The sequence below is a fragment of the Cucurbita moschata genome, unplaced genomic scaffold (assembly GCF_002738365.1).
Source record: "Cucurbita moschata cultivar Rifu unplaced genomic scaffold, Cmos_1.0 Cmo_Scf00007, whole genome shotgun sequence".
NCBI classification, from domain to species: Eukaryota; Viridiplantae; Streptophyta; class Magnoliopsida; order Cucurbitales; family Cucurbitaceae; genus Cucurbita; species Cucurbita moschata.
Window position 1 is genome coordinate 5,152,546 of NW_019268523.1, and position 11,596 is coordinate 5,164,141.

At 35.2% G+C, this 11,596-nt stretch overlaps 1 protein-coding gene across 1 annotated transcript; it reads left to right on the top strand.

The window, feature by feature from the left end:
• Positions 1-6,238: 6,238 nt before the first annotated feature.
• LOC111445109 (ATP synthase subunit beta, mitochondrial-like) lies at positions 6,239-10,499 on the top strand. Its single transcript, XM_023083339.1, has 9 exons — positions 6,239-6,773; positions 7,381-7,456; positions 7,543-7,631; positions 7,731-7,848; positions 7,930-8,033; positions 8,170-8,328; positions 8,435-8,659; positions 8,760-9,071; positions 10,045-10,499. The coding sequence occupies exons 1-9, from the start codon at positions 6,291-6,293 to the stop codon at positions 10,156-10,158; spliced, it is 1,680 nt and encodes a 559-aa protein (XP_022939107.1). The 5' UTR covers positions 6,239-6,290; the 3' UTR covers positions 10,159-10,499.
• The last annotated feature ends 1,097 nt before the right edge of the window (positions 10,500-11,596 follow it).

Sequence of the window (11,596 nt, forward strand, 5' to 3'; positions counted from 1 at the left end):
GAGTCAAGACACCATCACACTGGAAATGAGACAAAATCTTGGTGCCAAAAACAACCTCCGTTCGTCTACCCATTTTCGCTAAATTATAGAAAATACTCTTAACCTTTAAAAAAAAATTAAAAATATATAATTACCGGGAATAAAAATCATAAATACTCTTGCACCTTCAAAAATATAATTTTGATTTTCGGGAATTTATGGGATATTGTGAGATTTTATACTTTAATGTGACGTTTTGAATAATGTTTGTTAAAAAAAATTGGTTAAGTAAAAAAAACGTCAAGACATTTTGAATTTTTTTTTTTTTAGTTAAGGGTATTAAGGTAATTTTTGAAAGTGCGAATATTTTTTATTGAAAATTTTAGGGTAATTTTTATTATTATTATTTTTTTTTTAAGTTGATGGGTATTAATTAATTGGTACATAATTTAGTTAGAGTTGCTAGGATCCAAGGATAAGATGATCCACCCTATGTTGAGTTGAAAAATACGTGGAGAATAATCAAACATGCATTCATTTACGTGTGTATTAAACTATCAATTTGAACACGACTCAATGATAATCAGTATGTAGTTTTGTGAGATCTCACATCGATTGGAGCCTTATAAGAGTGTGGAAATCTCTCCCTAGCAGACGTGTTTTAAAACCATGAGGCTCACAGCGATACGTAACGTGTTAAAGTGAATAATATTTGCTAGCGTTCGGGTATTACTAGAGTGTTCATATGACTTGATCACCCAAATAAATTAAGACTACTCAATTCAAATCGTAAGAGTTGGATTGGGTTCGATTAGTTTTTTTTTTTTTTTTCCGATTTAGGTTGGGTTAATTCTACGGAAATTGAAAATTTTAATTTTGTTTGTGGGTTTGAACTTATTAATAGTGTCAACTCGATCAAAAAATAGGTTCATAATCCAATCCAACTCTACGGTTATAAAAATTAATAATATTTGTTATAAATTATTATAAAAATTAATAATATTTGACATTTATAACCGATGTTAATGATGAGTTGTGACTCGTGAATAAATATAATTATACTAATATTAATAAAAATGTTATAAAATAATTAGAATCCGAGCCTCCCATATTGTTAAACTCTAAATGATTTTGGAAGAGCTTAAAACTCCAAAGTTGCTTAGTTATTATTTATTTTATTTTAAGTTTGGTTCAATTTATGTTATAGTAAACCAAATGAACATGTTTTTAATGTAACAAATTGTCTAAGTCAAGAAAATCTTGTTGACTTAAAAAACCTAGTAAGACAAATAATACCTAGGTAATTATGAACAACATTTGTTTGCTTTTGTCGAAACAAGACATAACATCACACTCTCTTGCAACTTCGAGCCTCGTAGGAATGAAAAGAACGTAGGTCGGGTTGGTGAGCTTTACGTCCGTGTCAATTTTGTTCCATTAAATGCTACTTTTGTAACGACTTTAAATTTCTATAACGCAGAGTCGCAACTAACGTCTCGTGTTCATCATCTATATGGAAATATAACTCTTAAAAGAAAACATCATCTATAGTATAAATGTTGAAAACATTTAACACATACCCTTCTCTAGAAAACACAGTAATGGTCTTACGTGTTTAAATACAAATACTGAATTTAGAGAAATTAAAAACAAATATAAAATAATTTAAAATCAATGAAATACAAAACAACTACTAGGAATTTAAATATAAGTCTACCTTATGTACGTGTCATAGTCTCTACTCACGATGTCACCGTCATCCGAACATGTGCGTCTTACCTTTACTTGAAAAATGATGTGGCACACGTCTAGAGTAGTTCGAAGAATACTCAGTAAATGACCCCACTATAGGGGGCATGCAAATGCAAACACATGCAATCATGCTCCTGTGACATATCTCTATCTCATCTAGGGGTGACCTCCAGTCTTGGACTACTATGGATGTGTAGTATTTTTCTACACACGACCCACACGTGCAAGTGTGAATCCCTAGGGGCTTGTACACCCCTTGAACCCTCTCTGGTCAAGCTACTTTATAACAACGCCTGGAGGTCAATGGAATCCCTTAGTGTCATGCTCTCCATGAACACCCTCATCATCATATTGTGCGCATCCACACTCATCGTTTCTAGGAAAGTATCCCTATGCTTATGAACATACAACATGCATGAGGTCTCTCTGATTTCCATTTTATTATCTCTTCCGACACAACCTTCTAATCTCATCTCTTTGTTACTGATGGTGTTAATATAACACACGTGGAAGCAATTTGGATCTTAGACACTCTTAGAACATCAATTATAGTAAATAATTAGCATATTCATAAGTATTAAAACTCAAGGTGTTTGAGTACTAACCTTTTGTAATTCAAATTCATTCTTCCTCACGAACCGGTTTCGAGCCACCACTAGTGTCTTCTCTACTATCCTCCGGCCTTAGAACGGAATTGTGGAATCCGGTGAGTGACTAAACTTGGGAGGGATTTTGTATATATGAAGAGAGTGTTTTCTCAAGGTTTTTCACCAAGGAAGACCTTCCATGTACTATGATCACTCTATTTATAGAGTTATGTTTGCATGTTCATGCAAATTTGAGATCACCAAATTTTAACACTTAAAATTCCACTCAAATGTTTGGGATTATGTGGCAAGCATGCAAGTTTGAGTTAACCAAATTTTGACACTCAAAATTCCACTAACTCAAACATGAATTTTTTCATTTCTTCCTTTTAATTCAATAATTAATTTCAAATTAAAGTAATATTAAAGGATTAATTAGACTATTTAATTAATATTTAATATTAATTCAAATGCCAATCTCAATCAATTCCGACACATATTTGATTAAAATATTTAAATCTTATTTAAATATCTTCGATTCTCTCTTCTTGTTTAATTCGTAAATAAAACAAAAATGCGGTTAAATATATCGTATATATGTAGTACATATTCCCTAATTTGAATTCGAACACTTCGAACTCACTCGTCATACTGTTCTATAGTTTAGTCCGATATGAGCTAGCAGAGGGACCTAATGGACCTATAGATCATGGACTCCAACGATCCAAGATTAACCGGTTAAACTCATTAACCTTGTTAACCAACATTCATTAATTACTAGGACATTCCACTATAGCCTAGTAGTTGCACTCCCCTCACTATAGATATATTTCTGTTCATTTGATATAACCATGATTAGTAAGTCGATCCTTCACAGGTTATTCGTAACTAGAGCTGGGTCAATTTACCATTTTACCCCTAAAGTTACTTCTTGTTCCTTAAGCCTCACTGATCCTCTAATGAATAATTGATTTGTGGTCCAACCACCAAATTGAATCCCTCTCGGGCCAATGAGAGGGTGGAGCCCCTTGTTCAAGATCTGGAGTCAGTACTTAAGGGAACAACCTCTCTACTATCCCTAAAAGTGGGTAGGAGTGAATTCTATCTTGTACCCTATGTCCCCAGCTATTCACCCAGCCTTACCATTGAAATGGGAGGCTTATTGAGTCGGCGAACTCGAGCCACTCTCACCCATGCAAATCTAAGGATAATTCTGAATAAACAGGAGTTCATAGTTAGCTCAGAATTAAGGTCGAGTTACCTAGGTCATCGAGTGAAAAAATCAATCTCAACAGTAAACGATGTTATAAAGTGAGAGTGATTTTCTTCATGGTCTGATCTTATGCAATACTCATTGCATAGGACGCCCCCACTCACATGTCTCCACATGTACAATTTAGTGAACACATTGTTTATATCATATACAAAAGTGGGCTGCATTATAGTATCCTCAGGATAAGGTACTCAGCCTTATCCCTGTACTATAGATCATTTTGATTATATACTTGAACTTATCCACTCTTATGTCTCTACATATAATTCAAGTAATCATACTATAGCCAGAGTATTCTTAGTTTATTGGATTTAGATTAATGATCGTAAAATTCACTTTATTCAATAACAATCTTTACTGAATAAACATCAATAATAAATTTATTGAAAATAAAATATGTTTTTTTTAACAAACTATGAGTTTTAGGACATAAAACCCAACCGTTACATCTAATCTCATCTCTTTGTTACATTAAGTAACACATGTTCGTTGGATATTTATATTAATATCATTTTCATGCTCTTAGAGTTGTGTCCTATGTCGGTCTATCGACATTGATGCAATATGACACTCATCATCATATAGTATGATATGGAAAACATCAACATATTAAGACAAACGTCATGCAATCATCGTATTCATCATATTGCCATAAAAGTGCATCAAGCATATCAAGTACGTTATTCATCGAAATATATATTACGCACATCATAAAGCATCATAACTCAAGCATCATGACTCACACATGATCATATACTAGTATACAGCATGACACAATACAACTCATACATTGTAACTCATACCATTTCTAGCCTATCCTAGAGTAAGACCACTTACTTGGTTGGCTTTAGTCGGAGTTCTCCCTAATTATGCTAAATGTAACTCCCGTTCAACGAGAACTACTCCAAAGGTTGTCAGAGTTCGTTTCCTATCACACTGTTCGTCATTTCCCGTTAGTATTTCACAATTAAATAAATAATTAATTAATAAACGTGAAATACGACCCCAAAATGACCTCAGTTACCTTAATCGGGGCTAAAAGCATGCCTGATAGGGTTAGAATGGTGAAAATCGGGCTAAAATTAGGAAAATCGAGCCAAAGCAGTCAAGGGAGCCATTGGAAGCTGTGCCACACTATCCAAGCCGCTCAAGCCGAAGGTCTGCTTGCGCCACGGCTTGATACGTGTCAGCATCAGAGCGAGTCACGTCAATGCAAGCGTCTCGAGTCGAGGCTTGGTTCAAGTCTGCTCACGAGTCGTGTTTACGGCTAGGTTGCTGACTGGGTTTCTGTTTGCGAGTGAGTTTGGCTGCGAGTTGGTTTGGTTAGGCCGAGGGAACTTGGGCCTCGGGTTTGCAGGTTGGACTGGCATCTAGCTACTAGGGCGCGATAGGTTTGGGCCTCAGGTATCTGATTCGGGTCCGACCCGGATCCATCAGATTTGTCTTCCTTACCTGACTCAGCGCAATTCTCTGGCGCCATTTTCTCTCTCCTCTCTGCGACGATTTTCGACGTCGTTTCACATCCTTTTTTCTCTCCCTATCTCTCTATCGCCTTCTCCTTCTCTCTCCCACGAAGTTTCGTGGTTGTTGGACGTTCGTGGAGGTAGATCGAGAATTCTTCCAGAAATATGATTTTCGAATTCCCTCTCCAACGGTGACAACGATGACGCAAGACGTGAATCCTCTCTTGGTGGATATACTAAGGTCAGTGAGGGCTTTTGAAATGCAGTCATAATTTTGTACTAAATAGCTTCCATGTATAAACTTTACAATAAAATGTTACAAATAGGGATTAATTTGGTCTAACGGTCAAAATTGACATTTTGAAAATACAATGATCAAAATGAACAAAGTTAAAACTTAAACGTATTAAAGTGAAAGTGTGGACAACAAATCTCGAACAAAATAAAGCAAAGCGTTGAAAGAGAAAACTTAAAACTTAAAAGTACATATCTAGAAATTAGAGAGGAGTAATTTGGTCGAAAGGCTAGAATAAGCTAATCCCATTCAAGTCCGTTTAAGTTGAGTTTTGTCCAAAACTCAACTTAAACGGACTTGAATGGGATTAAACTCGATTTTTCATAAATGAAATTCGTCCCTTAGAACAACGATAAACGGGTCAAATTCATGAATTTCAAAATAGAGTCCATGTACTCAATCTAAGTATGAACTTGTAAACCAGTGCATAGGATAGGAAAAAATCCACGAAAAGAATCTAATATAAGTTTCAAAATAAGACTAGTGAATTGAACTTAATTTATATTATGAAAAGGCTTCCTCATTTTTTCGTAAAGGAACGGCAAAAGGAAGGGATAGAGAAACGCTCTCCTCGAACGATATAAATACATACATATATAAATGGTTAAAAATTAAAATATCGTATTTAAAATCTAATATAAGTTTGAAGACGATCTCGATATGAACGGTTCAAAAAAATATTTTATTATTGAACAAAAATCTATTTATTTACAGTGAAAAATCTTATAAATTCGGAATTTTTTATTTTATTTTATTTATTTATTTATTTGGGAGATTTGGAGAAAAAAAATTTATCTTTAATATTTTTCTTTAAAAAGTAAAAAAAAAAAAAGGAAAAAAAAGAGGGAATATCCAATTTCGAGGACTGTAGCTGTGCATATAGTGGCGTTCCGCTCTCATTTAACGAACCCTAGGCTGAGTTTCTGAAGCCCTAGCGAGCGATGGCTTCACGCAGACTATTATCTTCTCTGCTCCGATCGTCTGCACGGCGGTCTTCTTCCAGATCTCCGATCTCATCCCCCAACCCCAGGATTCCATTGTCTAACACTTCTCGCGCTTCCCCTTATGGGTACCTCCTCAACCGTGTGGCTCAGTATGCCACCTCCGCCGCTGCGGCTTCACCGCCGTCCCCACCGCCATCCACTAATCTGGACGCGGGAAGAAGTGGCAAGATCACCGATGAGTTCACAGGAGCCGGTGCGATCGGACAGGTTTGTCAGGTGATTGGAGCCGTCGTCGATGTCAGATTCGATGAAGGGTTGCCTCCGATTTTGACGGCTCTCGAGGTGCTTGATCACTCGATCCGTTTGGTGCTGGAGGTGGCGCAGCATTTGGGAGAGAATACGGTTAGGACTATTGCTATGGATGGGACGGAAGGGCTCGTTCGAGGGCAGAAAGTTCTTAACACTGGTTCTCCTATTACTGTAAGATATGGTTTTGACTGTGCTAATGGTACTGATTTGATGAGATTTGGGTTGATTTTCTCGATTATTGTTGTCTATTGTCACTATCTTTCTAGTTTGTCTGGATTGATTAAAATTGAAATTGTGTTTGCCTGGGATGTTGAATTGGAAATGGCTAACAATTTGTAGATCCTCACACTCCCCACACGCTATTCTCTTCCATTTTGTATCATTGGCTTTTTCATTGTTAACATCAAATAAATTTTGCAAAAAATCAGTTCAGTTTCACCTGCTTGAAACTTAAAACACTGATAAATCTATCACTTGCCAATAGTTAGAACCCGAATGGTATTGGTAGGTGTAGTCCCCATTATGTTGTACTGTTGGAATTTTAATGTGTGCAACGCTAAAAATTTCCCCGCTGTTGTATCTCAATCTGCGCATTTTCATGTGAATGATGGTGGAAAAGTAATTTTATCTCGACTTGTTTTTCAAACAGACATAGTATGGCAATCAGTATATACATGAACTTAAGATAGTTTTCATGTTTATGTGGATAAAATAATGTTCTTGAGACAATTAGTGCGTTCGAATCTAATCTTCTTATCATACTTTCTTCCACTTGCAGGTTCCTGTTGGTAGAGCTACTCTTGGACGTATTATAAATGTCATTGGAGAACCCATTGATGAGAAAGGCGACCTTAGTAAGAATCTAGGATATGCTATCTTACTTTTCAATGTTTTGAGATTACATGGTACAGAATTTGACAGTGTTAAACTGTTTGAACAGAGACCGACCACTATTTGCCTATTCACAGAGAAGCCCCAGCCTTTGTTGAGCAAGCAACTGAGCAGCAAATTCTCGTAACTGGTATTAAGGTAAGTTTCCCTGGATGGAGTATACTTTTGTTATATTTTCTTGTTCCACTTGAACTCAAAACTAGATTTGTTGTGTATTAATGTTGCCATGATTCTCAGGTTGTTGACCTTCTTGCTCCATATCAAAGAGGAGGAAAGATTGGGCTTTTTGGTGGTGCTGGTGTGGGAAAAACTGTGCTTATCATGGAACTCATCAACAATGTTGCAAAAGCTCATGGTTTGTTTTTGTTATAACAATGAGCAGGTGTTGATTTGATGTGTCTTGACGTATCTGATGTCACATTCTCTATTTTAACAGGTGGTTTCTCAGTGTTTGCTGGTGTCGGAGAACGCACTCGAGAGGGTAATGATTTGTACAGAGAAATGATTGAGAGTGGTGTCATTAAGCTTGGTGATAAACAGGTAACAGGTGGCATTCCATTATAATTCTTTTGTTTGTTGCATTTTATGACTCACAAATTATACCTTCTTTTACACTTGAATTATTATATTGGTTGAATCTGTATTGATGATTGATACATTTCTTCTGTTTGACTAGGCTGAGAGCAAATGTGCTCTTGTGTACGGTCAAATGAATGAGCCCCCTGGTGCACGTGCTCGTGTTGGTCTTACTGGACTGACCGTGGCTGAACATTTCCGTGATGCTGAAGGACAGGATGTGCTTCTCTTTATTGACAACATTTTCCGCTTTACCCAGGTAAATTTGCTAGAACAAGTGATCTAACGGGAAATATCTATTATTTTGAATTGGACTGATTCGTGGAATGATAACATGTCATCATGGCACTTTCACCATCTTGCAGGCTAACTCAGAGGTGTCCGCACTGCTCGGACGTATTCCATCTGCTGTCGGTTACCAACCAACCTTGGCTACTGATCTTGGAGGCCTTCAAGAACGTATTACCACCACTAAGAAAGGATCTATTACTTCTGTGCAAGCTATTTATGTGCCTGCTGATGATTTGACTGATCCTGCTCCTGCTACCACTTTTGCTCACTTGGATGCCACAACTGTGTTGTCGCGTCAGGTATGACAATTTAAAGATTCTATTCTCTATGATAAATGAAGATTTGTCAAGTTTCGTAGCTGACTTTCCAATTGTATTACTATTATTGTTCTTTGTATAGATTTCAGAGCTTGGTATCTATCCTGCTGTGGATCCTCTTGATTCTACATCTCGTATGCTCTCTCCTCATATTTTGGGAGAGGATCACTATAACACTGCTCGTGGAGTACAGAAGGTTCTTCAGAATTACAAGAATTTGCAAGATATTATTGCCATTCTGGGAATGGATGAGCTCAGTGAAGATGATAAGTTGACTGTTGCACGTGCTCGCAAAATCCAACGGTTCCTGAGCCAGCCTTTCCATGTTGCTGAAGTATTTACTGGGGCACCTGGCAAATATGTGGATCTGAAAGAGAGTATTGGCAGTTTCCAGGTACCTTCCTGTTTCTTTGCATTACCTTTCTCATGCATATTTGATTTCTCAATTTCCTTATTTGTCTTATAAATTCTTGGGTCTTTGATTTCTTGCGTCTCCTATTGCAAAGTTTTTAAATCCCTTTGTTTTTTTCTCTTTTAATCTATGAGTAGCCCAGTCGCTAAGTTACTTTTCTAAAAATAAGATAATTCGGTCTCTAGCTTAGTAATTTCTTGGTCGTTTTTCTGTTATTCTCGTTTGAATCCATTGCTTGATTCACACTAGTTAATTTATGGTCTTCTTCGAATAATTACCGATGTCTGAGTTGTACGCACATAAAGTAATTTTTGAATATTTGTCTAATGTGTGAACTCAATTCTGGATTTAATTGATGGTCGGGTGTTAGATAATTTTCCAGCTATTCATTGTGGGAAATAATCTTCTGTCATAGCAAGAATGAGGAGATTGAGCTTATGGTTGCTTGCTAGTTTGTGTTTGATAACTAGATTGTTTGATGATTTGGTACATAAATCTAAAAAAGCTACATAAATTAGCCCTTTTCTCAGTAACCAACTCATGTACCAAACCTAGGGTACATTAACTCTTCTTTTTTTCTTTTCTTTTTTCCAACCAATCAACCACAAACACCGCAGGCACAATTTTTTCAACCCTTGGTCTAAAAATGGTTTACAATTTCAAGATTGTTGGCTTTCCAAAATCGTGAATCAAACATCTTCTGGGTTTTATGGCGTAGGAGTAGGTATGTTTCTGTCTTGTTTGTCTGGGATTTTGTGAATTTTATTCTTGCTTTTTGCACCTTTGCTCGGAGATACAAAAAGTTATGAACCCAAACCGGAGGTTGTATCATATTTTGGAGGTTTCTTTTTGTAAATAGTTTTGGATTAAAAAAAAGAAAAACCCTGAAAAGGGGCTCGTCTGATAACAGTTTCAAATCCCCCATCCGAAATGTTTAACCTTTCTTGTTTGACAGGGAGTTTTGGACGGGAAGTACGACGACCTCTCCGAACAATCATTCTACATGGTTGGAGGAATCGAAGAGGTCATTGCCAAGGCTGAGAAGATCGCGAAGGAATCCGCTGCCTAATTATCATCAATCGTCGTCGTGGTCGTATTTCTTTCACAACTCCCCATTTTTCTGTTTGTCATGGCGTAGATCAATAATAATGTAGTAGGCGATGTTGACAAATGTTGTCTGTCTATCAACAAAGATTTTCATTTATATATTTTTTTTTTGGAGATGTAATGTAGCAAGGTCTTCCCTTTGCCATTTTAATGTGTTGAAGAGAAACGAAGCCCCACTGGCCTGCCCCTTGTTTTTATTGTTGTTTGAATAAGGGGGAAAATGGACTCAGGACTTTGTATATTTTCTTTTCTCGATCAATTCCAAAACATTGGATGAATGCAGTTCACAAGTTATTATGTTCATCTCATTGCTTCCCCAGAATAGATGTTCTTTCCAATGTACACATCTGTGTGTGTTTGGAAATGTTGCTGAATGGCAGAACGTTCATTCCTCTAACCTAACTATGCCACCCAACCCGCTGATAAAAGGTCGAATTTTGCAGGGCACGAAATGTCGATCATATCCATTCAAGTTCAAATTAACAAATATATTTTCATAATTAGTTGTAGCATAAATGAAGGCATTTATGAATAATAATTTAGGTGAAATAATATTCAATCAGTAGCTATCAAAATAAATTTCTTGAAATTGGGTAATGTGTTTTTGTTTTTCTTTTGAATTTTCATTGTTTGGAAACTTGTTCTATAAGTTGACTTTTATTATTATTATTACTAATTAATCAAATTTAAGATAAAATTTAAAAAATAATGATTAAAATAGAAAGAAAATAGAAACACTAAACCCAAATTATCTTTTTTATAGAATGCCTTGGCCAAAGACATGTTAATCACATTAGATCCCGGTCACGTTTTATTATATTCAATTATGTAACGCTTTGAATTTTAGAAAAATATTATTGGGAAATTAAATTGAAATCAAAATCAGTTAATTTTATTGATTATATAGAGATAATTATATTTTTGAAATTTGGATGAAATATTTTTAATTTAAATTCTTAATAATTTGATTTTTTATATAATAATTTGGAATTATGGTAAAAAATCCTATTTAAAATATGAATTTAAAATTAGAAAATTGAAACTCCAAACATATTTTATTATAAATATTAATATTTTATCTTTATAGATTTTATTTTTTTAACTTTTAAATACTAAATTCTAAGATCTAGTTATAGTTGAAAAATTTTATAAAAAATTTATTTAAAAAATTAAAAATAACAAATATTAACGGAGAATAGTTTAACTAGTTAGCAGGTGGACTATCTTAGATTTAATTTTGTTATCAACTAAAAAAAAGTTTTAAATAATAATACTTGGAAAAATTAAAAAAGAAGTTAACAAAAGAAAAAAAAACAAAGAAATTCTAATTTCCTTCGTGAAGAAGAAAATTAAAAAGAAAAAAGAAAAAAGAAAAAAGAAAAACAATAAAAACGAAGGCT

Excerpts from the sequence above, each read along its gene's own strand:
- LOC111445109 (XM_023083339.1), top strand. The coding sequence starts at position 6,291 with ATGGCTTCACGCAGACTATTATCTTCTCTGCTCCGATCGTCTGCACGG. Across the intron at positions 7,849-7,929 it reads CAATGTTGCAAAAGCTCATG|GTGGTTTCTCAGTGTTTGCT; the intron begins GTTTGTTTTTGT and ends CTATTTTAACAG. Across the intron at positions 8,034-8,169 it reads TTAAGCTTGGTGATAAACAG|GCTGAGAGCAAATGTGCTCT; the intron begins GTAACAGGTGGC and ends CTGTTTGACTAG.